Source organism: Sylvia atricapilla, chromosome 8, assembly GCF_009819655.1.
Source record: "Sylvia atricapilla isolate bSylAtr1 chromosome 8, bSylAtr1.pri, whole genome shotgun sequence".
NCBI classification, from domain to species: Eukaryota; Metazoa; Chordata; class Aves; order Passeriformes; family Sylviidae; genus Sylvia; species Sylvia atricapilla.
In genome coordinates this window covers 14,218,348-14,244,569 of record NC_089147.1, presented here as the reverse complement: position 1 = coordinate 14,244,569, position 26,222 = coordinate 14,218,348, and the positions used below count along the sequence as shown (strand labels likewise).

General features: G+C 47.9%; 1 protein-coding gene across 2 annotated transcripts; it reads left to right on the top strand.

The window, feature by feature from the left end:
* The first annotated feature begins 564 nt into the window (after positions 1-564).
* Positions 565-26,092, top strand: ARHGAP19 (Rho GTPase activating protein 19). 2 transcript variants are annotated; one of them, XM_066323719.1, is made up of 12 exons: positions 565-626; positions 12,778-13,043; positions 16,991-17,071; positions 17,413-17,622; positions 18,156-18,382; positions 18,900-18,986; positions 19,933-19,998; positions 20,731-20,919; positions 21,590-21,688; positions 22,273-22,365; positions 22,830-22,898; positions 23,375-26,092. In XM_066323719.1, the coding sequence occupies exons 1-12, from the start codon at positions 565-567 to the stop codon at positions 23,429-23,431; spliced, it is 1,506 nt and encodes a 501-aa protein (XP_066179816.1). In that variant the 3' UTR covers positions 23,432-26,092. The 2 variants fall into 2 exon arrangements, with proteins under 2 accessions (XP_066179816.1, XP_066179817.1); XM_066323720.1 differs by lacking the exon at positions 565-626 and adding an exon at positions 9,880-9,959.
* Positions 26,093-26,222: the final 130 nt, after the last annotated feature.

The window sequence follows — 26,222 nt, the reverse complement described above, 5'->3', positions numbered from 1 at the left end:
TGTCTTGCTGTAATTGCTACCTGAGCACTGTGGGTGCAGCAAGTGTGCAGTGCCACAGCAACCCTGGCTGTGAGCACGGCAGCTGCTTTCACCCACAAAGGGAAAAAAAGGGAATAAAACTGCTCGTCCAGTGTCTGTGTTCTCTATTTGTCCTTGATGAAGAACACTGATAAAAACCATTGAAGCCAAGATGGGAATTGCAGTTTATGGTGTAACTCGTGTTTGGAGCACTTGGTGCGGCCCCTGCAGGCTCGGGGTCCATCGGGCACAAGTGTGAGTTTCCTTGCAATGAAGTGGGTGCGGCACCCGCTCTGCTGCCGCGGTTCGGGTGTCGGGGTGCCCAGCACGGCGGGAGGCAGGGGCCAAGGCCCGCGCCGCCGGCCTACAACTCCCAGCAGGCCGCGCGCCGCACGGCTGGCCGTTCCCCCGCACCCGCCCCCTCGTGCGCGCGGATCGGCCGTTGCCCGTTCGAACCGGCCAATAGCGGTGGGGCGGTGCCGGCCGCAGCCAATGGCGTTGCGTAGCGCGAGCGGGGCGGGGCCGAGGGGGAGGTGCGGCGGGCCAATGGGCAGGCGGAGCGGCAGGTATGAGATGGCGGCGGGAGCACCGGCGTCTGCCCGCGGCAGGTAGGAGCGGGATCCCGGGCACCCCCTCGCCCCGTCCCGGCGGCTCGCTGTCCTTTGCCCCTCGCCGCCGTTTTACGGGTCGGGCACCCCGCACCAGCCGGCGGGCAGACGCCGGTCTGTGCGCGTCGGCCCGCCCACTGCGGCGCTGCCCGTGCGAGCCGCGCCGTCCCCGCTGCCGCGCCGCCCGCCGGTGCCCCGGCACCCTAACGGAGCTGTCGGCCTCAGTGTTCCGGCGGCTCCGGGGCTCGGTCGAGCCGCCGCGCAATCCCGCGGGGGTCACGGCGGTACCCCGTGTCCCCGCGATGCTCGTGTCCCGGGGCTGCGCAGCGGGGGAGCGCTCCCCGCAGCATCCCGGTGCTGCATTGCGGGAAAGCGCCGCCCGCTCCTGTGCAAGGGGAGCGATCCCGCCCCGGGAGCTGACAGGGCGCCGTGCCCGCCGTGCAGCTCTGCCCGGCCGCCTCGCTCCTGCCGCCGCAGAGCCGGCGCCGAGCGCTTGGCAGTTGCGGGCTTTGGAAGGGTGATGGCACTATATAGATTTGCTTCGCATCCGGCCCTCTTTCTCCTTTGCTTTGTCCGCACTACACGCGTTATTTCCAAACACACGAGCAATGTCAGCTTCACGTAATTCACCTTCAGCTCATACTTTTGTATGCATCACCATTCTGTTACTGCTGCAATAAAATACCAAGGACTGCACGAGCACCTTGCAGGAACACTGTTGGATGTCTGTTAAAAGGCTGCAGTACCTTTTTTTTTTTTTTTTCCCTCTCGTTTTTTTCTCCTCCTGTACATGTGGTGTGTAGCTGCAAACTGAGCATCCTCTGAGTGGTAATTCTTGCGGATAAATAAATACTGTTGAGTGCTGATGTCTCATACTCAGCCTGATTCACAGTGGTGCCATCCTGTTCACTGCTGAGTGGGACCCTTTCCCGATGGCACTTGCTCTGCTTATCTGGGCCACTGCTGTGGTGCCTGCGTTGGGGCAGAGCATTGCCCTGGAAGGAGGGATGAAGAGATGGTGCTCATTGCAGTGTATTTGGGCAGGGAATGCCTAAAATGCTAGACCTGGTAGAGCGATCTGTATGCTCTGTACAGCTGATACTTAAAATGCCCTTTTGGATAAAGCATTTTTAACATGGCCGGCATCAGCCTAAATGACTAGATTTGATTTTTTTCTAGGTTGGCAGTTGTCCTTAGGATGTATTCCCCCGCTCTTTGTCCCCCACCCTCCGCAAACGATTATGTTAACGCAGAGCCTGAAGTACAAGTCTTCCTCCAGCACTGCCTGTCACCCACAGGTAGCGCTAGAAAATCGATCTCTTGCTTTGCTGGTCTATCCCTACACAGGCTACAAAGCTTGCCTTTTTTAATGCTTCTACCTCTGTTTCTTCTCATCTGGAGACAAGTGCAAGTTAGCTAGTAAAGCTTGCATGCTGTCCGTATAATATTATAGCATGCTGACTTTCAGGACTGGAATTAAAAGCTGGTTGTCCTAAACTCCTTATCAAATGTTACTGAACACGACAAAAATTATTTGTGTGGGTCTTTCTCTTCTTCTGTTTGTGGTCTCTCTAACCTCTTCCTGGTTCTTCATAACAGAAAAATTGCAGTGTGCCAGAGTGCTCAATTTCAAAAGAGAAACATCTGTCTGTTTAATTAATGCATTTAATGTCCTACTCAAGCAGTGCCTAAACGCTTTGCCAGGCACTCATGTCGGCCATTTGATATGGCAGGGATGGGATGAGCAGAAGGGAAAAAGCAATGGGTCTGGAAAAAGCCGTGAAGCATCTTTCTAAAATGGCTTGATAGAGTGGCACTGCACAACCGGACATCAAGAGCTCGCATCATAAATGGGTTGTGAAACGCCTTTCACAGTTGCTATCTGTGTTTTACTGATAATAGGAAAATGTTCACTGCAAACATGACTTGATGGCAAAAAAATCAAAGTGACTTGCTGAGGGTCAGGCAGAAAAAATGGTTGATTTCAGAGTTAAAGCCAAGTCTGAACACATGGCCACTTTTCTCTGAAGACAGCCTGGGAGCTGGGGACAATCTTACTCACACATTCCCTTTTCCACAGCCCTCATGAGAATCTTTGAGACCTAGATTTGTGTTTGACACCATACTCAGTCCAAGTCTTGTGAGGTATGCATCTGAACCGAACTCAAGGCCATGTTGTATTTCCAGTATTTTTATATGTTTGCATGTAACACCCTGTCCTGTTCCCATCCAGGGTAGGATGGGCTTTGACAACAGGATCCTTGTTCTGCTACACTTCAGTTTATTGTCTGTTTGTGTGAAGGGGGAACATTGCTTCCCACATAGCCCAAAGCAGCGTCTGGGTCTCCTTGCCAGCCTGGTTGTTCCCTTGTTGCTGTGTGCACATTTACATGCCTATGAAAATGTCACAGAGCTTCGTTATCACTCCTTTAAAGGTGCTGGGCATTTAGTTCAGTCTGAAATTGAAGCACTGAGTGCTAGACACTGCTGGGAAATCAAATGCCTTGTCCTAAAGGTCAGAAGTCCTCAGTGTGTGTTGATTTAGTAAGTGACATGAACAGATGGGAAGGAGATAGGCAGCATGGAAATGCTGGCTAATGTCAAATGGTTGCACTGAAGTCAAGTCCATCTTGGAAATACTGTCCCTCTGTGTGTTGGGTTGGGCTCCTGGTCACAGCTGAGGCCTGATATTTTCCAGTTGTTTTGGACCTGGCTCGTTCTATAGGATCTCATTTTCAGTTGCCCTTCAGCTGGAGGCAGGAGCGGAGAGCCAAGGCTCTTTCCTTGCCCTGCACTTTGCTGGGTTCAGGCACAGCCCTGCTGTGCTGCTGCTGTGCAGGCTGTTAGCAAACCTGCACGGTGATCCTAGGGACTGACACCACGGGGTCCTGTGTTCCCAACTCACAGGGAGTCTTGGAATCAGCATGGGCAGAGAAATGGGAGGAAATGTGGCCGCTTGGTGGGATAAATAGGCTGAAGCTTTTCAAAGCTTCACAGGTCTGGTGTGTCCCTGGCCTCTCATCCTGGTAATGCATTACACTTACCGTGGGGTCTGACAAGAGCATTGGGCCCTTTGCTCCGAAGTGCAGAACCCTCATTCCTTGACTCCTGGCCTTTCTCACCTCTGCAGTAGGTAATTGCAATTAAGCCATCTAGAGTTTCCTCATAAATTTTATTTTCAGAAACTATAGATAGCAGGGAATGTGATAAGCTGCTTAATTATTGCCTGCCAGCTGGCTTACAGGAACTTTTAATGTGTTTGCTTTTGGCCTATAAAGCTCTAATAATTTGGACTCCAGCCAAAACATCCTTTCTTCTTGAACGGTAATGTGGCAGCTTGGATTTTCAGAGGCAGAAATTTCTCAGGGGAAATGGCATTAGTTTTCCTTTTTGTTTTTCTGGAGCTCATACTCAAGGTTGAAACATAGCTTTATGGTTTGGGACTTCCATATGGGCATTCCTACAGCGCTGCTTGCAGGCCATCTTACAGCAGGAGTCATGCATGCTGTGGCTCTCTGTGCCTTGGAGAGCAGGAGAGGCTTTTACAGAACATTCTCACAAGCTCTTGGGGGTTTCTGGAGCTCTCCTCACGCACATGCCACTCTTCATTCTCTTGAGTGGCCCCTGGAGCATGTATAAATATATCACAGTTCCCTGGGCTCTGCAGTGAAACAGAGCTGATCCAGACAGAGATGAACTGTCAGGTGGGATGGGAAGAGAAGCTGCACCTCACCAGAGTTGCATAAAGTGACACTATGGGTTATTGTCATATGAATTCTGGTATCTGTGTACACTATTCCAGTTTTTGACATCCTAGCCTGCCCAGATCCCCTTCAAAAGCCCTAGGCCCCCATACTGCTCAGTTTGGTGAGTTAATTGGGCTGCTTTGTGTATCTCTGTCTCTCTGGTGCCACATGCTGTGCTGCTCTGTGGCAGGCCCAGCCTGTTTATCTGTGTGCCTCGGCAGCCCTGACCAGATGTCACCAGCTTATTTAAATGCTGGCATGCATCCAGGTGTTCCTCATCACAATTCCAGCTTGTAAGAGTTTACACATCTGGAGCAAGGGATATGGCCTCTGACATACTCAGTGGTGTCTGCAGAGGATTGCTGATGAGGAGGGATTTGAAGTGCTATCATCCTTTGCAAACACCACTGTGATACAAAACACAGATGCAAGGATGCAGCTTGCTCACTGCATCTCTGGATCGTTGTGGAATTACAGAAGTGTAGTGAACAAAAACCAAGAGCTGCAACTCCTGGATGCCTTTGTCCTCCGTATTTGCCAGGCTGTGACTACAAAATGTCACTAACACTACTGTGAGGTCCTGACCCAGGTCTCAGTATCCTCTCAGTCCAGAAAAAGCAACTACAGTCAAGCAAACCTGTGAGTGCTGCAGCACACTGTACTCTAATTGTGGTGCTTTGCTCAAGCATTAGTCTACCAGCTGATGGTGGGATGGGATTCCCAAATGTGTTCTGAGCACCAGCTGGTGCTACCAATTTTGGGTATCATCCTGTGGGAGGGCTGGAGGAAAACATCCGTCCTGCCTTGCTGGGTTGCTCTGAGTTCCCAGACTGGTTGCTACAATAGCTTGTTAACTTTGCTGTGTTGTTTTTGTGTAATTGCTTGATTTTTTCATGTCAGAAGTAAACCTGATTGTTATGGGTTGCTGTTTATATATGGTAGTTCTGCTCTGACCTGGACACTAGCTTGGAGCTACTGGACTGAGAAACATCTAGATGGTATGTCTTTGCTGGCCTCTGAACTCTATTTCATCCTGCCTCTGAAGGAAACCCTTGGATTCTTACCTTCAAGAGTAAGGGTGATAATCAGAGGTGCATGCAGCAATTTTGGACTGCTAGAGGCCAAGGAGGTATAAGTAGGACTGGGCCGTGCCTGTTACTGACTTCCACCCAGTACATTCAACATGGGGAAATAAAGAGGATAAAGACATTTTGAAATGAGAAAAGCAAGGGAATGCTATTCTTGGCAACTGGAAAGTACCCACCAGCACACTGGGGATACAGCACACAGATGTTTGGCGGGAAATGGCTGTGGACATTCCTCTTGATGTGCCACACAGTGCCCTGTGGCACTGCCAAGCTTCTCCAGCTCCCAGACACTGCTGGCTTGTCTCTGCCTTACCAGCAGCTCCCAGCCAGTGCGTGGAGCTCAGCTCTTGCCTCCTCAGCCCCATGTCCCAGCTGTCTCTGCCTGATAGCTTTCAAACCAGCTCCTTTATGCTCAGTCCCATGTCCCCCCTTGTGCAAAAGCTGGATTTTTTCTAAACATCTGCACTGTGACCTGATTTTTTTTCCTGTCCTTCCTTGCCCTCCTTTTTAATAGTGTCTACAGAAAAGCTGGCAGAGTTCAGTTATATCAGTCATGCTGACTGATAGTGCTGCCTCTTCTCTTGGGATTCCTTCTCTTTTCTGTCCCTCCAGCATTCATTTCAGATTTAGCTATCAGCCCTCTAAAGACAGGGTATTGCCTTTGTTCTGTTTGTACAGCACGGAGCACAGCGGAGTCCCCAGCTGTGACCGAGGTTCCCAGTGCCACTGTGATAAAAGTGAGCAGATCAGTAACGAGGAGAGGCAGCTGCTGCCATCTAAAAAGATTCAGTTTTGGTGCTGGTTTCAGTGAAATCAGGATTGGATCTAAGGCTGTTCTTCCATAGCTTCTCCCAGTAGGAGTTTATATTAAAATAGAGACACAAATGAATTGAAAGTCATGAGAATCAGAGCAGCATTCCTATTTAACACTGTTCGACTGTGTTAATCTGATCTTAAGGCAGACCTATGAGCTTGCTGATCTTTAATGTAAAATTACTGGATTTCTGATGGTAGCTGCCTTTCTGCATTTTTTACAGGCTCTTGGGTAGTCAGCTGAGCCATCACAGAGTGTGGGAGCCCCTGGACCTGGGGAGGTGGCGCTGGGAAGGAGACTTGATGAGGAGCAATGCAGTGAACGTGCAGTTCCTCTCTAAGGCATCCCTTGGTTCTTTCCCCCCAGCACTAGAAGGCATCTGGATGCTCTGATGTTGTGATGGCTGATTGAAGTACTGCTTGATTGACTTTAAAATATTCCAGTGGCTATTATTAAAAATATCACAAAGAATTCACTCAGGTCAAACTTGAGAAATTTCATGCTGAAATGCAAATTTCTTGATGTTTCACATATATCAAGCTGTCTTGCTGCTGCTGTTTTCTTTGACGCTGGTAATATATTGCATTTTCATTTTCTTCCAAGGCACAGACCCCCACCCCTCCCAACCCTTTTATCTTTTCAGATAGGTCCATCTCCGCCAGGTTCACATCACAGATGTGTAGCCAATGTTGCCAAGATCTACTCTGAGTCCTTTGCTGACACAGAATTTGAATTCATAGATGATAGCAGTGACATGGATAACCAATATATCTGGTTTCCAAAAGGTGGCCAGGAGTTGCATTAGTTCCAGGTTGTTGAGCACAGGCCACATAACAGCAGCTTTCTTAGCCAGCCCCTTGCTGTTTAAATTGTGTATTATTATCTGGTTCTCATAACCAAAAGGCTGAATCACTCTGTGTAAGGTATTTAAATGTGAAGAAAGCAAAGCAAAAATTAAAAAGGCAGTGTTATCTCATAAGGCTTACTTTTGTCAAGGCTTAAGGGAGTAGGCAAGGATTGACACCCACTGTGCCACTGTGCTGTGCACTGTGTACTCTTCACAAAAGGGCTCTGCCCCTGAAGACCTTATGAGTATAACCCCGGGCAAAAATTACTGCATGTTTTTCTTGACATTTTCAGAGGCTTATCAGTCATCCTGTGAAAAGTTAGGGTGCCAAGTCTGAGGCCTGAATGTGATCTTTGTTACACCATCTTACAAGAATGTCAGTCTGAAGTACAGGCCTCAAAGCAACTTTAACTGTGGAGTCACTTCTAATGTCTCTGCAGTCCATTCCCATTAGACTAATTTATTTTTTTATTCTTTTTTAATCTAGGAAATAATTTGTCTTCTAGTCCTTTTGTACTTAAAATGGTTCCATATAATTCCACTATGGTTCTTTCATCTCTTTGCAAAATCTGGGATGACTCCTATCTGGCTCTGGAAATACTGTCTTCAGACATCCGCATTAATTGATTCCTTACTCTGGCACAACATAGGGAACAATGCTACTTCTCCCTCCCTGGGGAAATCCGAGCCCATGTGCATCTGTCCCATGTCCCTTTGTGCTTAGCCAGGCAGAGAATTGTTCGTGTTTTGTGTTCTTCAGCACTGCCTGCTTATCCCCCTGCTCTTAGTATTTGGTAGCAGCCTGGCTGTTTCTTATAATATAAAGATTTTGTTATTATAGAGAGATTTTCTTCTATTATCTGCCTTATTTTCAGAAGCTCTTTAATCCTTTTACTCCTGTACGGTAAAACTTGTCTACTCTGGTGTGTCTGAAGCGTAGCGCTTCAGTGATGACATGCAGTGTGAAAAATGGCACTGGAGATGGATTTTGCCCACTGAATTAGACACATCAGGCTCCTCTGAAATCTTTATCTTTCAGTATATCCGTTTTCCCAGCTAGACAAACACAGCTGATTCCTTGCCCCAAAGGTACCTCTTCCTTTTCTTTCCTGCCTTCTGTTCTCCTTATGCTCTATTTCATGTTTCTTGAACCTTTCTTCTGTCACATATGTGGACTTAGAACAATGTCAAATCTGTGAAAGCCACTAAACCAGCTCCATCTCACCTATCCAGACACAAGCTTGCTGCCACATGAAGTAATCTGCCTGCTTGCAGAGCTCTTGCACCACAGGTTTGATCACCAGGTTTTGGCAGTTAAAGTCTCATTTTTGTCCTAGTTTCCAAGGCATTTCCCTGGCCTGGATCTAGTTACCTTAGGGATTAATTGATCCATCATGATTTTGACCTCCTGCACCATCCACTCCCCATGAAATGATGGGGCTGTCATGCCTGAAGCAAAAACGCTGTGTGTGACAGACAGCTTTCTTTGTGACTTGGCTGGGATCACAGGCTTTGCCTCTGAAGGATACTAGAATGGCAAGAATCTCAGCACAATATAGGACCCTTTTTTTTTAATCTGCTGTCTTAATCACAACCCTATTAGAACAAGGTTTTATTATTCATTGGGATTTGATTATATTCATGAGACTGAAGAGGAAGCTATTTATTCCTTTATTTTATTGTCTTTTGACGTGTCGTAAAGCAATCTGAGATCACAGCATATAGAAAATATAACTCTGTAATTGCAAGCAAGGCAAAAAAAAGGCAATAAACTCCATGAATACATGTTTGTCTCCCCTTTGCTGCTGTTATATAAACTGTGAGTGTAGGTAGAGTACATCCATCTCTCTTTTTTAACAGGAAAACAGCAGATGGGGCACATGGCTCTTTCTGAAGGTTATGGTGTGTGCAGCAGTGAGGATTGGCAGGGTTATTGTGTGTAAAGCCAGTGGGGGCTTTATCTTCGCTCAGAAATAGGGGTTTGCTTCACATTTCCATTTTGATTAGCAATAATGATACAAAAGCAAATTTTCTGCGCAAGGAAGAGCTGCTAATAAAGTGACCTTTCAAAATTAAGTAGCTCATTGAAGTGCCATATCACAATAAGCGTATACAAGGCTGGTCCCAGCTGCAGCAGGCAGGGAAACTGGACGGGAATCCAGAGAAACGTGGAACAGGAATCCTGAAGTGGATGAATGGCACATGGTTGCACAGTAATGGTAGCAGGGAGCAATGGCCAGGTGCTGTTTCCTGCTCCGAGGGGCTGATCTACCGTGCTTTGTCTTTGAAAGGATCTGAAAGTGTGAAAGGCAGGCGCAGAGAGTTTCCAGCAAGGTTTCTGGGCATGGGGTTGTGCAGTTAAGGGACTTGGCTATTATCCTGCCAGTACTGTAACATCGGTTGTGCTTGGATGCTGTTGGGAATGTGTTTGCATGGCTTTACTCATGGTAAACACAGGGTAGACTTGGATCTATTTTGTGGATTCCTCTTGGATACAGGTGGAAAGCACTTAATACCACGCTGGTCCTAATTCAAAACCCTGGTTTCTATGTAGGAATTATTTGCAGTTAAACTCCAGCTACGCAGCCTTTGGCAAGAGACATGAATCAATTTGTCCAGCTTTTCTTTTCTGTTTTGTCCCTGTGTGAAGGCTGATGCCCAGTGTGTGCCAAGGGGGCCTTTCAGACCCAATAATGCGCCCTTGTGTCTCGTAGCATGCGTGGAATTTGCATAGGCTGTGCTGGGACAGGCAGGTTTCTTTTGTTGCTGGAAACAAGGAGCAAGTTCTTTTCCCTGTCTCTGCTTCCTAATGCCTCTTCAAAAGCTCTCAGCACTCATGTAAGAAATTTACTTTTTTCTATTTATTTTTACATTAAATGTTGTTGGACTTTGTGCGACTTGTAACACAGGCTGCGCAGAGAAGTCATATCAGTCAGTGCTAGTTGACAAAATGGTTTAATTTTCTTTCTGTGAATCTAGATATCTAATTGTCAGAGGGAAGAGATAATCTGTGATGCTTGATGTAGCTGCTGCAAAGTATTTGCATATCTTCTCTGTGGGGAAACAAAACTGCTAGTGAGTGAATAACAGTGCACGGATCATTGCAGGCAGGGTCACTGGGCCTATACACTTGCTATTAACCCTTCTCAGGATCTGTATTGCCACAGAATGAGTTGTCATGGGTTTCAGGCAAAGGGCTTGCTCCCCATTGTGGGCAGAGCTGGCACTTGTTTGTGCATGGTAGCCCTATGCGATGAAATGCGAATATGATCAGATCAATTGGCAGTTGCTTTTTGGCAGCTGATAGAAAATTGTTGCATTTTGGTCTTGATTTATTGCAGATAACAAACTGCTGAAAAACAGGCTGGGAGGTGCTCAGCAAAATATGGCCCCAATTTGGAGTCAGCAGTGTGTTTGCTAGGCCACTGAGCCAGGCAGCTGGGAGCCTTTAAGAGCTTTCTAAAATTTTAGATGACCTGGCAGATTGCCTTGCAGTCTGCCTTGCAGACCTTCTTCCTCTCCATCCTCTTGAAGGCATCTTTGGCATCCACGGAGAGCAGTGTAAAGGGGAAGGGGTTTGGTATGGATTCTCACGATTCGAGACTTGCTGAGAGCCTCATTTCCTCTTGTTTCAGCAAGTATCTTTCTTCTTGTGGAGCCTGAGTCCCAGCTTCTGTTCTGTTATTCTGATCACACATCCTGGAAATCCTGGGGGTAGACTTTCAGGTCAAAAACGTAGAGCAGTAGCTCAGAAAACTGTTGGGTTCACAGATAATTGCAGGGTGGGCTGGAGTTCATATGACTTGCCAGTATGTGCTTTGATGTTCTCCTGTCGTGAGCTGCTGTCAGTTTACATCAGGACAGGAAGTTGCTGATGTCTCTGAAGTAGCAGTGAAATGTTCTGTTTGTTGAGCCAATGGACGTGAGGTTCAGTGGGCTGCAGACACTTTTGGTGGCAGCTGTGTTGGGCAGTGAGCAGCGATGCCCAGCATGGTCTGAACACAATGGCATTGCCTCCACCCTTCAGCAGGGAGGAGAGAATGAACAAGGTGCTCCAGTCTTCTGTAGAAAAGCCTGTTTTGAAGGGAAAGCCTTTATGGGCTTGGGGGTGTTCAGCAGAGCACTTGCTGCCCCACATCTGTATCTAAGGGACTGAGGTGATCCCTGGTGCATAAACACAGCATCCCTATTAACTGTGCACTTGGCAACTGCTCTTGGAAAATGGTGTCCAGTGAGAGCTCACAGCTGAGGATGGAGGTAGAAAGAGTGGAAAGTATTATACAAGAACTAAGAATGATTATAGGATCGGGGAATGGGCAAACACACGCAGTACATGCAAGCTGAGTGGGTGGGCATCCTCTTTCCAGAGCCCTGGAAGAACTGGCACATCCATTCCCAGAGCCAGGCAGTCACAGCTGAGTATGAAATCAAGACAGTAGCTCATGACTGGAGAATAAGGACACTAATCTTCACCTTTGAGTAAAAGAGTGGTGAGAGAAGCAAGCTGGGCAACTCTGGCCTGTGAGCTCGACTTAAGAAACATGAAAATGTTTGAAACAGTGGTGGGAAGATGGTAATGGAAGACCTAGAGGGAGATGGAAATTGAGATAAAAGTTAAGTATGAGCATTAAGAGTGCTGATTAACATTAGATACCTCTTTGATAGCTCTTTGATTTGACTTTCAATGTGGTAAATGTACCTATCCTCTGATAGGGTTATGTACCTGTTCGAAATAACTCTTAGCAGAGCAGTGTCTTGGATGCATTCCTTTTCCCATGCCACTTGAAAAGCTATGAAATGAAGAAAGTAGGTGTCAGTAGAGAATAGGGAGGTCAGATAAAGGGCATGAAGGGATGGCAAAGAGGTAAGGGAGGGATGAGCTGAAAAGGGATGATCTAGGTGAAAAGTTAGTAGGGGTTCCTCAAGGACTGATCTTGCATGGCTCATGACAATGGGTTCTCACTTGCTCCAGGCTCAGAGTGTGGAGCTGGCAGAGAGCAGTAACCAAAGTGTTGGCAGCATGTCACCTGAGAGCATTTCACCACACCCACAGCAAAACTGAGGGTTCAGTGTTACACACATTTATGACCTTAAAAACAAAGTCCCAGGACATGAGAACTATCTATTTGTTGATAGAAAAGTAGGTATGACAGAATGACAATGGGAACTGATGAGCATAAGCTGGCCATGAATAAATTTAGATTGCTTTTCAGACTTTCAGGCCACTGGGAGTGAACTTCTGGGGAGGAAGAGAGATTAGACCAAACTTATTTATGACCTAGAGCAATAAGTTAATGTAAAATATTTGGTGTCATCTCTGCCAGAGCTACTACGGTGTAGATACAGTGAAACAAGTAGTAGAGATGTAGATGTAGTGGAAGTTTTCATTGGGTATTGCCATGTGTTGTCTGTGTCATCAACACGCTGTGGAGTGCTAGTCTTAGGTTGTGTTGTACAAACAGTCCAGAAATTATTTTGCTCCGTAGGGAAATGTAACTGTGCTGTGCTGAACACTCACCAAAGTCAGACAGTGCTGTTGGTGTAGACTGGTAGGTCCTGTGTCAGCAGATGTCTCCTTCAGGGCAGACCAGCTGGCTGTAAAAACCAAAGTGATGAGGAGTTACTGTATTTTTTTTTCCTCTTTCCTTTTTTTCAGTGATGCCATCTGCAATTTTGTGATCTGCAATGACTCCTCCCTCCGCAGCCAGCCCATCATCTTCAATCCTGACTTCTTTGTGGAAAAGCTGCGCCATGAAAAACCAGAGGTGTTCACAGAGCTGGTTGTCAGCAACATCACCAGGCTCATTGATTTGCCTGGGGCAGAGCTGGCCCAGTTAATGGGAGAGGAGGACCCAAAGCTGCCTGGGGCAAACACCACAGCCTCTGGATTTTTTCGTTCTCTGATATCTCTGAAGCGCAAGGGTGAGTATGGATGCCATGAAGCCTGGTGCCCACCTTTAGGCTGATGCTGTCATCATTTGTTACACTTAGTTTACAAAACTTTCAGCCTGTAGTTATGAGCTCATTGGAATGCTTAATACTACAGTTTCATAATCTCTGGGGCTGCTACCTCTAGAAAGGAGCAAAGCAGGCCAGGAAACTGATCCTGGAAATGCCCTGCACTTTGAAAATACCCTTCTTCTGGGATTATTGCTGTGGGGTATGTCAGGCTGGCTTCAGTGGGTCAGCTGCCCACTGTGCAGCTCAGAAATCTGTAAGCATCTTCCATCCAAATGCTAGTGCTGCTCTGATCCATGTCCCAGTCCAGTGAATCAGTGACAAAGCTCTGCAAACTGACTGATGAAGCCCAGTTTCAATTCTGGGGGGTGACATATCTCTCTTTCTTTCTTACACAAGCATTCTACTGGAGTTTTCTTCTGCTAAACTGACTATTCTTACGTCTCTCAAGTTCAGCTGTCTTGGTTGTGAAACATTAGCCCCGGGCCTTTCACAGAAGTCTTCTTTTCAGTGTGGTTTTGTTCAGATCCTTTCCTCTTCAATGGCTGGCATTTACCACTCTGTTTTGTTGAAACTGAAAGCATGTTCTAGGTGTGTGTGTGTGTCTTCTCCCACCTTTGCCCACACTCAAGGGGTGCCTGGTTCTCCTGGTAAGTTCAGTTAAACCTTCTCATTCATCTAGACAGAAGCAGCCTCCATCTGGGCCTCTCACATTCCTCCTCAGCTCTGGTTTCCCAGCTTAGACTGGCTGGCTGCTGGCAGAGAAGCTGTGAGCTGCCTTCAGATGTTGGCAGCCTGAGGTTGAACACTTCTGATTAGTCTTCCCCTTCCTTTGAGCAGTTCTGCTGTTGTATCTCAGAGAAGGGAGCTATTGCTATGGAGTAGTTTGACTACAGCTTTTTTCTGTCTTCAACCATTATATAATTTCTCTATGTGTTTCTGATTCTACCAAGCCTATTCCTCCATTGTGTTTCATAAGGACAAGCTTTGCGGCCCCATGGATCAGGCAGAATTTTCTGGTGGCAATTTCAGCCCTCCACTTCTGACTTCTTCCATCTGACCCAGCAAGAATCCTGGTACATAGACTCACCCTAGGAAAATAAAAGACTTCAAATCATGTCTTTTAGCATCCTCAGATGGGAATTACTTAATATTGCCATTACTTATTTTGCTGCTCCATTATAACAGGTCTTTGTGCTGCCCCTAAACCGCAGTTAGACTGTGCCCATACCTATTATTGCTTCTGCCTCTTCCCAGGAGTAGCAGGACACCTTAAATTCAAGCACTTGCCCCTTGACAAACAGAAGTGAGTAACCAAACTGAAAATGTTTTCTTATTGTGTATGGAAATGTTCTTGTCAAAACCTTCCAGCAGGGGCTGGTGAGCCTTCTCCAGCTCAATTTTTTTATTAAAGTATCTGTACTCTGTGGGAACGCTGCTCTTATCAGACCTGACGTCTCCTGCTAGCTCTCTCCCCCAAGAGCTCTGCCTTCCCCCATTCAGATGTCTCCATGGCCGTGTGTCACTACAGCTAGCAGATGTTTCCAAGTCTGCTGGCTGCACTCCCAGGCTGCAACGGCAGTGTCTCCCAGCATTGACAGGCACTGTCTGTGAACTCCTTGGCCAAACTCTGAGAAAAAGAACTTTGTGCCTACAGAGAAAATCAGTTTCATGTACTGTGTGTTTCATCTTGGAGCTATCATTTGTTTTTCTTCATGTTATAGACCAGCTAGAACAAACAAGTTTTATTTCTTCAAAGCCAGAGGCCAAGGACCATGAAGCTCAGACCTGATCAAACTGCAAATACTTAAAACTTCTTTGAGCATCAGGAAACTCAGTCTCATGCTGCTGCTTAGTTTCAGAAACAGTAATACAATAACATCTAAGCCTCTGTAATGCAGCATCCATTCTACAGACACGTCTTTCAAGTTTCTTTGAGAATCAAATTCACATTCAGATACCAGCTTCTGACTTCAAAACTAAATCGAATTTGTCAGGCCCTGCATGTCTCAAGAAGATGTATTTTCCTCTTCTATTCCTGGCCACTGTTGATTCTATCTGTTGAATGTCTAATGAGTTTTGTTTTCTTCAAGGACATGAATCTTTTGCCGATCATTCTCTCCCTTTGCACTCAAACCTTTCAGATCTTTCGTGTGGATCAAGAGCTGGCATTGCTCTCCTTTCTCTTGCAAGACTGAAGCAAGCACTTTATCAGAGTGAGGTCAGAAAGTTCTTGATTTAACAGGAGGCTGGAGTTCCTGGTGGCTTCCCATGTATTTCAGAAGTCCTGGAAGAAAGCAGAACATTCTTCAGGCAGAATAAATTTAGTTACACAGGATAGCTGCTAGAGAAGTGCATAGGGTTAACCAGGTCTGTCCCACTTGCTGTGAGCATCAACACCACAGAGCAGTAAGATCTGTAGTACAAGAGACCAAAAGCAAGCAAAATCAAAATGACATAGGGGTGGGGGAGAGAAAGCAAGAGAAAGCTTGTGGGGGAGATAACTTTTATCAGACCAGTGCATCGCTTGGATTGCTGGGCTATCAGCTGTAGCAGTAAGGAGAGAAACCTTCAGTGGAAATGGTGCAAACGTCCGGCCTGCCCTCAGAAGTGACCCATGTTCCTGGCAGTCTGGTCATGGAGAAGGGAGGGATATTCTTTTCTTACATCTGTTGTCTCTTTGAAGCCTAAGTAAGTACAAGGGCAGGACAAACCAGCTCTATACCTGGTTCCAGTTCTCAGTCCCAGTCAGCAGGCTGTGGTACATCTATCCAGTATCTTGTCTCCAGTCCAAACCTATATGCATCTGAGGGAAGAAGTGTGGTGCTGAGTTCTGGTTGCAGCCAGTAAAGTCTCTGGGAGTTGTCTCCTCTTTCTGAGGGACAGATCATACTGGCTGTGTGTGTTTGACAGAAAAATCCATTCACTAGTAATGTTGCATTTATTAGAAAACACTGGCCTTCTGGATAATCATTGTGTCACCTGGGATGTTCCTCTGTGGACAAGAAGAGTATTTTACATTGGTTCAACAAATGCCCTTCAGTTAAATGGACTTCTCATCTAATATTTCCTTCCCTGCAGGGATCCCATTCCTTTCAGCTCAGTTACTTCCATCTTTTGGGACTACAGCCTGTGTTTTTTACTGAAGTTCTGGAGCTGGCAGCTCATGCCCAATCTCAATCCCATGAGATGGGAACAGACTCCAGGAGTGATAGGAGCCCAGCTTATTGCTTTGCTACTCTCCTTCTGCCTTGTTCAGCTTTCATACTTTACTCAGACCAGGGCAGCTGACATGGAAGAGAGATTCACTGGGATGAGGAAATTCCATGTTTTACTAATGCCTGAAAAGGAAGCTAGTGTGAGCCAGTCAGATTATGTCTACTCTCCCCAGTAGTGCTTATTTGCCTCTCCCATAAACTCATAGTTGCAACTCTTCTTTCTGCTCCACTTCATGTCAAGCCACAGTGAGGATTAATCTGGACATTTCTTTCTCAGTGTGGAGTGTGTCAATGTGGCAGGCATCAGGGCTGTCCAGGCTTACATCTTTTCCTGGCCTTTCCCACTTTGCTTTTTTCATAAGGTCTAGGCTTGCAAATTCTATACCGTTTTAAACTGAAACATCTGTTCTGGTGTTGTTTTTTCTTCAAAGGATATAGAATATTTGCTTTAGCTGATAAAAACTGTAATTAAAGGGAGGTAAGAAGCAGGATGATGAAGCCCATGTGAGTACAGTATGGTGAAATGAAGTGACTTATTTTGGAGTGTTTGTGGTATTTCACATTTGTGAGGGTCCTTGTGACCTTCATTGGGGCACTGGTCTTTGCATGTTGAAATCCTGTTCTTTGGGTAGCATTAATTTCCGTGGCTGTTGGGTTCTGAGCTGCCTGAACACCTTGTCTTCTGTTCTGCAGAGAAAGGGGTAGTGTTTGGCTCACCACTGACAGAAGAAGGCATTGCACAGGTTTCCCAGCTAATCGAGTATCTGCACAAAAGTAAGTGGCTCTGTTTGCTGTATTCCTATCCCAATGGGTATCTGTCTGGCCCACCTCAGGTCTCTGGTGCAGACAGTGACAAGCTCAGCTCTCCAGCAATAGTTTTGGGACTGCACTGGGCAAAACTGCTCCTCAGAATTGCCTGGCAGATATGTTGGGCTATTTCCCTCTGTACAAGGACTTTCTCAGCTGATGGGAGATAGCTCGAGGTCATGTCTCTGAATCCAGTTCACTGAGGTTTGCTGTCAAGCTCTGGAAAGAGGAGGGAACTGCTTTAGTATGAAGGTGGGAAACCAGCTTCTGATTATTCAGTGCTCTTTTTTCTCCCCTCTGCTGAGCAGATCTAAGAGCAGAAGGCTTGTTTCGAGTGCCAGGGAACAGCATCAGGCAACAGATCCTGAAGGATGCTCTGAACAGTGGTACAGATATTGACCTGGACTCTGGGGAGTTTCATTCCAATGATGTGGCCACCCTACTTAAGATGTTCCTGGGTGAATTACCAGAGCCGCTGCTGACACACAAGCACTTCCATGCCCACCTCAAAATTGCAGGTGAGTGGGCAGCAAGGGGCAGTGATGGGCAGAAGGATTGGAATTGGCCTCCTAGAAAGCACACTAGGCGTGAAGTGTATTCCTTAAAGGCAGCATAAGAAGGAATCTTCCTGCCACCTCAGCCTGGTGATGGAAAGACTAGAGCTGATTAGTGAATCAGACCAAATCTGTCTAGATCATTCTTCTCTCAGATACCACAGTCATAACCATCTGTCTTATGTCCAGGGTTCTGAGCAAGTTGTGGTTTCTGTGTATTTAATAACTGTTATTGAACTACCTTATGTGAACTTCCTCCATCTTGCCTTCGAGCCATCACAGCTCTTAGCAGCTCTGTTGTTCTGTGGGAGGAGTAGCATAGATTAACACATCAAGTGGGGAGCTCAGGAGCTGGGGGAAAGAGAGATGGAGGGCCAAGAACTGTGCAGGGGTTTGTAGGAGATCTGCATATGAAGAGGAAAGGATAAGCAGTTGCAACAGACTGCTCTGAGGGAAAGTAATGCACACCCTTCATGTTCTCCCCTGTGATTCGGCAGATTTGACGCTGTTTGATGAGAAGGGGAATAAGACCAGCACTCCAGACAAAGAGCGCCAAATTGAAGCCCTCCAGCTGCTGTTTTTGATCCTTCCCGCTCCCAACCGCAGCCTGCTCAAGCTGCTGCTGGATTTGCTCTACCAGACCGCCAAGAAGCAGGACAAGAACAAGATGTCTGCCCACAACCTTGCCCTCATGTTTGCACCCCACATCCTATGGCCCAGAAATGTGAGCAATGCCTCAGTGTCTGTAGGTGGGATATTGCAGGGTAAAAAGCAAAGGCTTGGCAGTGGAAAAGCCAAGACGAGAAGGTTAAGTACTGACACAATGATGTGAGGGTAGGAGGCTGTGATGGAGAGGTGGGAGCCTCCTGGCAGGACTCAGTTCCGGTGTTCAGCCTAGACCTGTCATGGGTCTCATTTGCAATTTATGTATCTTCTTTTTCAGTAAGATGGAAAGCACAGCAGAGTCATGCTTCTTCTTAGAATGTCAGCTCCAGAAAAACCTTGCAGATCTCTCTTCAAGGTTTCTTATGCTGCTGGTGAACTGTTTGGCCACAGAGTTATCTGATTCTCCTCTAAGAGCAACTTTGGCTCTATGAGCTCTGCTGTTGGCATGCTATAAGCCCTGGCTGCCTGTCCCCTCAGACTAGATCTCCTGCTGTGGCGCTCTGTGTGTCTGTGTCCAAGAGACTCCTCCTCCTTCCCTTCTAATGGATGCACCTTTGGCTGTGTCTCCTTGCCAGGTGACAGCAAATGACCTTCAGGAAAATATCACAAAGCTAAACAACGGAGTGACCTTCATGATCAAACATTCTCAGAAACTCTTCAAGGTAAGTGTGCTTTGGCATCTTGCTCTCCTGCCTCCATCACCAGGAGACTGAATGCCCCTTGTCCAGACAGATTCCACATGTTGAGTGTATATTCTGTGGGCTCTCTTCTGCAGTAGGAGAAGGAGACTTTCTACAAGAAACTGTTCATACAGTGACAAGGGAGGAGGTCTTTGCTGGGCAGGGAGCCCTGGAGGTGGCTTTGCCAGGGCAGGTTAGCAGCACGGTGCAGTGTAACACTCCCCTCTGCTGGACACCAGCACCTGCTGCCCGGCTGGAAACCTGGCTCCCGAGGGCAGGTACACACCAGGCTGCACTCAGGTTCTGGCAGGATCAGGAAATGGGGTTTGTCCTGCCTGAGTACTGCCAAGTGCAGAATACCTGCTGCAGTGGGTTGTTTTGTTGTGAATTTCTCTGCAAATGGTCATCAGCCCACTGTTGTTACAGGCACTGTCCGGCTCTGAGCAAGGTGCTGTGGTAGGACAGTCAGAAGTGTGGGGCTTTCAACTGTTTCTCCAGGGAAATGTTTCTACAACAGACAGTCTCTTGTTCAGGGCCTGTTCCCAGTCTCAGTTCTCAGGGCCTTCCTGGTCACTGGAGGCATCTGCTCGCTGCAGAGTCCTCCCATGGGCAATTCCCCTTCTACCTTCTTTGTCAGGCCCCAGTTTGGCCAGCTCAGAGCTGGGGCAATTACTTAGAGCAGAATTCCACAGGAACTTTCCCTGCTCTGAGTTCCACTTGTGCTGAATGTCTGCATGTAAATGATACTGTGAACAGGGAGTGCATTGGGGACATGAAATTCCACAGCTTTGTTTGCCCAGAATGGCTGAGTCTTGATACAAGTGGCTTGTGTTGTATGGTTGAAAAGCAGCTGTTGCTGGAGCCACTGTTGCCCCAAGGCCAAAGATGTTAAACATACATTTGGCCTGTTCTCTGCTCACTGTCACAGGCTCCGGTGTACATCCGGGAGTGTGCCAGGCTACACTATCTGGGATCCAGAGCCCACACATCAAAGGTAAGGCCAGCAAATGCAGCGCCTGCCCCCCATGAAAGGGCAGAGGCTGTGATGCTATGAAGGGATCTTTGTGAGTGATAGAAGCTGAAAACAAACCAAGTCATGAAAGAGGATCTGTCAGAGGGCAGGAGCAAGAGAAGCATATGGTGTGGTAGTGCAGGCGGCTGCATTAGGGAAATTGGACAGAGTTGAAGCATCTGTTAATCAAAAGCACAGGGAAGGAAAGCTATGAGCCCCTGTTTAGCAGCAAACCTGCTCCCTGTGCCCAGTACATGCAGCACTTGCTCTTTCACAGGGCTCTGCCTTTCAAACAGACAGACATGCCTGCTGCCATGGCCAGGATGCTTGGCAGAAGTGCTGAGATAAAGGCTACTTGCTGCTGCTGGGACAACATTTGTGTCTTGCCAGCAAATGCTTCCCTGCCTCATATAGCTGCAGAAGAGGGAAGATGCATGGCAAGGAGCTGCACTGACCCTTCTCAAGCCTGGAAGGGCTTCTGCAGCTCGCATCTGGGAGGGGAGGGAAGAAGCAATGGGGTCACCTTTGTATTGCTGTCACCTCTTCCTGGCACGGGGCCTGCTGATGCAGCGCTGCTGCAGAGGGGTAGGGAAAACACAGCCCTGTGCATTCACTGGGGTTGAGGCAGCTCATGAGACTCTTCCCAGACCGGCTCAGATGGGTGGCTCTTTGGGATTAAAGCATGGCAAACGACTTCTGTCTCCGCTTTCCCAGGACGACCTGGATTTGCTGCCGTCTTCTGGCTCCAAGGAGCTGCAGCCCCTCAAGTCTCAGAAGCGAAGCCGCCTGGACTCTTGCCATCAGGAGGAGACCCAGCAGCGCACAGAGGAGGCACTGAAGGAGCTCTTCCACCACGTCCACAATATGCCTGACTCTGCAAAGAAGAAGAAGCTTATCCGGCAGGTAGTGTGGGGAGGAAAGATACCTTGGGGTGTGCTTGTCAGCAAAATCCTGGGCACAAGGCTAAAGACAGGGCCTTCTTGAGAGCTACTCCTAATCCTGGGCAGGCTGGGGAAAGTGGGCTCTGGGCTGTGTAAGGGGCAGAGCTGTAAGAAGACAGGAGGAGGAGGTGTCCTGGATGTTCCTGTACTAAGCAGCGCTTTTAAGCTCTGTTTTTCAAACTAAGGACTTGCTAGCCAGCAGTTTCCCAGTCCTGATCATGGCCTTGTTGAGCTTCATCCCTCAGAAAGGGAAAAGTTTCTTACCCTGTTGCCTGCAGAGTGGACAAACTGGTCTCCTCTTGGTCTCAGACAACTTGCTGCACCAGACAGACTGGTCAATATGGTCAGCACCAGTCATGACTGCCAGCCTCCAGCTGCTGCCCAGTCTTCTTTCTGCTCCCAACATCTGCTTTTGGTAGCCAGCACAGGGAACATTTGCATCCAAACCCCCTGTAATCCTGGGTAGAAGGTGTGGCCTTCCTCTGCTTTCTTCCTCCTGCAGTTCTGAGCTGCTCCTCCATTTTAGGGGGTGAAGGAGAGAAACTGAGTTCTGGGACAGCAGGTAGAGCAGCACACAGCAGTGAGGGACAGATATAACTGTGCTAACAAACTGCCCTCACGTTTCCTCCTAGTTTAATAAGCATCCAACAGCTCTGACTCCTGGCTCTGATGTGCCCACATCCCCAGCACCACGACGCACCCGCTCGCGCTCCTTCAGCGGCCTCATTAAGGTAAAAGCAGCCTCTGACCCTTGCTCTCTGCTCTGAATTTCTGATGTTGCTTTTTGCTTCTGACTTGCCCTGCCTTGAATGAGACCCTCAAAGGGTAGGGAATCCTCAAAGTATTGCCTGTCAAACAACACAGATCCGCTGGGACAGAAAAGGCAGTACAGAGACAATAAGCTTTGTGTAAAGTGTAATTATCTTGAAACACTTGGCTGTAGGATCTGTGCATCTTTCTGGAGAATTGATTGCTTCCTGAGATGAGGATTGACAGAGAGCTGGTCATGTAGTCTAGTATGTTAGCACGGGTTTTAGCACATTATGGGCTGCCCTACAGCAGCATGTACCTGCTTCTGACAGGCTGGGCTCCTGGCCAGGCCTCAGGTCAGCTCCCAAACCCTCTACAATCAGGCAGGTTCAGCCTAGAATTGTGGTATTTCAGGTGGTTCTGCTCTGCAATCTTTGTCCCAGCTTGGCTTCCTTTTTTTCTTTCCCAGCATTCAACTGCTTGCCAGCAATGCATCCTGCTCCTTCACTTTCTTTTTTACTTTGCACTCTAAGCACTAGCCAACAGCCCTCTCTTCTTACAACAGCGGAAGGTTTTGGGAACTCCAGTTATCCTGGAGAGGAAGAGCAGAGACACCACACCAGAGCCTGTGCGGGTCAGCAAAGAGAATGTCCAGCTGGTAAGAGCTGCTCCCAGCACCACTGAAGCTGCTGGTGGGGAAGTGTGTGAGGGGAGTTTGAGTGCAACTTTAGCAATCTCTGGGGAGCTGTTCTCTGCCCAAGAGAAGGTTCAAAGTTTCTTCTATATGATAAAATAAGGTCCAGAGAAGCTGCTCTGAGGAGAGCAGAGCAGATGGCAAGGGCAGCATCAGAGCAGGGATGACAGCATGGGGCCTCTACTCCAATCTTGTTTCTCTGGCTGTGTCCTGCCCTGGGGCATTGTCTTGTGCCCCCTTCCCTCTCTCTCATCCTCCTCCACACAAAGCCTGCTGCCTCCGTGCAGTAGAGTTGTCCCTTGGCCCAAACAAACCAAGAGTAGATTTGGGTGATAGATACTCTTTGGTGGTACAGGCTGCTCCCAGGGAGGGCTGTGGATGCCAGTTCATTCACCAGCTCTCTACTCCTATTGCTCTCTCTTGTCCAGTTACAGAAATGTGGCTCTCCAGCTCATATGTCCCAGGCGAAGCTGAAGTCTCTGGAAAGCCAGAAAGAGGTGAGACGCTTCCCCTTACCCTCCATTCCTCTTCCTGAGGGGAACCTGGTGTGCTGAAACTTGCTGAGGTGACAGCACACACTCAAGGCTCTGTGACAGCTGTGGTGCCCCAGCTCGTAGCAGTCTGCCCCGTGCCAAGCTGCAGGCAGGTGACATGCTGGAAGCCAGACCCTGAAGGGTCTTACAGCCCTTCTGCCTGTGAGTTGGCAGGCTGGCTGTTGCAGGAAGCAGAGGGAAGCTGGCAGCACAGGGCAGTGCTAACAACCTGTCAAGGGTGGCAGTGGGACAAGAGGTTGGTGCAGCCCAAGACCTACTGCTGAGTTTGTTCCTGTCTGCTCACTGCCTCATCTAGAGCTTTATCAAAAGGTGTGGGAGGCTGACACCAGGGAAGGGTCCTTGCAGGAGGAGAATATCAGCCTTTCTTTGCATGTTATTCTGTGTCTCAAGCACTCAACTGCTCTCATTCTCTGCTGCAGGGATCCTGTAGACGCATGCGAGCCCGCCTGCTTTCCAAGGATTCATCATCCCTCTGAATCGCCTCGCACCAGTGCATGGGTGGGGATTGCCCAGCCTCACAAGCTGTGAATAGAAAATGTGCTGCACTGAGAGGGGAGTGCTGCAGGCTCACAGCAACCCTCACCAACACAGCAGCACTCTTGAAAATGGACCTTTGCAAGGAATGCAGGGATTTGTTTCTTTCTGTATATAAATTATATTTCATTCCACTGTGGGGCAAACCACTATATAACCAAAACTTGTGCAGCTGCAGCATGTCTGACCTGCTGGCTCTGGGAAGAGCTGGAGTGCTTGCTTACAAAGAGAGCCCTGTTTCTTGCAGGGTCCTGTGTGCACTCCCAGCTTTCTCTCTAATGTTGCTAGGCTGTTATGTTTTTGCTTTTCTGTTCTGAGTTTTTAACATGTTGCCTTGTTTTTGCTTCCTCCTCCCTGTTAGCAGTGAGAATGATGGGCTGTAGCCTTTACCCACATCCTGACACCTTAGCTTGACTCCAGTCTTTCCCTGGAGGCATGCCCTTCTCTGCTTCTTCTTGGCTCCATTTTGCTCTGCTGTTTCCCAAGGGCTGAAGAGCACAAACGGTACAGAGCACATGGGATGGGCCTGGAAAGAGAGGCTCTGGATGCCATCTTTTCAAGTAAGGCCAGTGGAAAGCAGCTTCCCCAATAAACTCATCCCTCTATTTTAGCATGAGCTGGAGGCAGGCCTTGCTCACTGACTTCATGTTTCAGGGCCACAGTTCTGTACAAGGAGTGTCTTGGCTTTGTGTTCACCCAGGGAGGCTTAAGCTGAGGAGAGCAGGAGGCTGGCAAAGGCCATCTGGGGCAGAACAGCCTAGTCTTTGGCAGTTAGGGTACCTGGGGCAGACAGAGTCTTGTGGCTGTGTGTGAAAGAGAAAAACAGGGTGAGAGGTGAGAAAGGGCTCCATCCATTTGTGATCTGCTGCAAATGGTCCCAAAGGCTTTGGCTTAAGATATCTGGATAGCTGATAAGGTAAGTGGCTGATTAGTCATTAAACTAGGGGAAAGGGCTGAAGCTGGGTTCAGGTCCTTGGTCTGAGCTGCAGAAATGAGATGAAACCTTCTAGATACAGGATAAACCCCAGTCACAGCTGGCCAATGTCAGCAGCCTCGTTAAACCAAAATGCTCCAGTAAGCCAGTCTTGCCAAGAACCTGTCTGCAAGCACCCTGAGGTAGGATACACAGAGGGTCACTACTGTGAAATAAAGATTTAATCAGCTGGGGAACCATCTAAACACTTTTCAGCAAAGCAAGTAATCTCTGGAATCCAATTATATTTGTCTTCTAATCTTTAAGAACCAGCAGCCAGCAGGAGTTACAGCTCTGCTCTTGACAGCTTTCTGAAACAACTGGTGGCAGGAGGTGTGAATACTGGGATATGAACAGGGAGTTCAGTCTGATTGGCTGGAGCTGTCAGAACAGGGCATTGGAGCCCTGTGCAGCTTAGCTGGAATTTGTCACTTTTTTTAATTGTGAGATTTTTTTTAAGATACAAATTTTTGTGCTGCTCTGTACACAGGGGATTTTTGGTACTTTGTCAGGGATGCTTGTCCCCACCCTGACCCCAAGTTGGAGCATTGAAAATACAGGGGGTAGGGGGACTGTAAATGTGTGAGTTGGGAGTTGCTGGTGTTAGGAGCCTCTGTCACAGCAAAGAAAGAGCTGTGGTTCTTCAGGGACCAGACTGATGACGATGCTGTGAGGAAGGGCAGAGGCTGTTTGCTATGGCAGTAGTATGTGCTTTTTGGATGTGTCTGTAATCATTCCCTCCAGAGGCTGAAACTGTCTATGTGTTTTCTCCAAAGGGCGATGTGTTTTCCTGACTGCACTTCTGCCCTGTCCCTGCAGCCCGCTCTTAGCAGAGACATGGGAATCTGGGTTTTGCCTCTGAGCAGAGATGAGGCACAAACAAAGGTCAAGTGGCAGCACAGGGAGAGCTGGGTCTGCTCCTGCTATCTCTGCTCTTATTTGCATTGGGGCAGTTGCTGGGTGAAGCATTTGTTCACTCCTCCTTTCCCCATTGTCCCTACTTGGTGTATCTCATCTCTGTATGGGTGACTACTTGGCAAGGCAGTCTTATACCTAAAACTAAATGCACTGCTCCCAAATAGATGAGACAAATGTAACTCTCCACTGTGCCCCCTTACTGATGGCTCTAGCTCAGGGGCTCTGTCTGGCTTCTGGCTGAGATTTGTTCAGCTCTGAGAAAAGTTATCTATGGGGCATTGGCCAAGCCTGCATGTTTCAGATGCCTTACCTGCCAAGGGGGTGGGTGGTGTCTCCAGCCAGGGCAGTCCCTGGAGGGGTTCAGTGCCCTGGGCTTTAGGCTGTGGTGCTGGGCTCTCCATGCTGTGGATGGTGGTGGCTGACAGATTCCACCCCTAGGACCTTGGCTGTTGCAGTCCCAATGCATTCACACTGTCTCCCAGGCACGGGAGAGTTTTAGTCATGCTTGGATGTGTCTCGTTTGTCTGCCCTGTGCAGTGACTCATAAGGATGCTTCTTCCCAGAGCAGCCGCTAACTGTTCCCAGAGTCTATCATTTCCAAAGTATTTTTAATCTTTGTCCTTATTTATATACGCTGTGTCAGTACTGAAAGGCAGACTGTTGCCTTTCTGTGTGTTCATGTGAAAACACCACATTAAATGCTTTTATTTTTGGTTTTGCTTCATGGCTTAAGCAATTTCATAGGGACAACAAGGACTTCAATCCACCTTCATAAAGAAAGAAATGTCTGCTTAAAAGCTCAGAGCTGCTCTCAGGTGTGGGGGTGCTTGGTGATGTGCTGC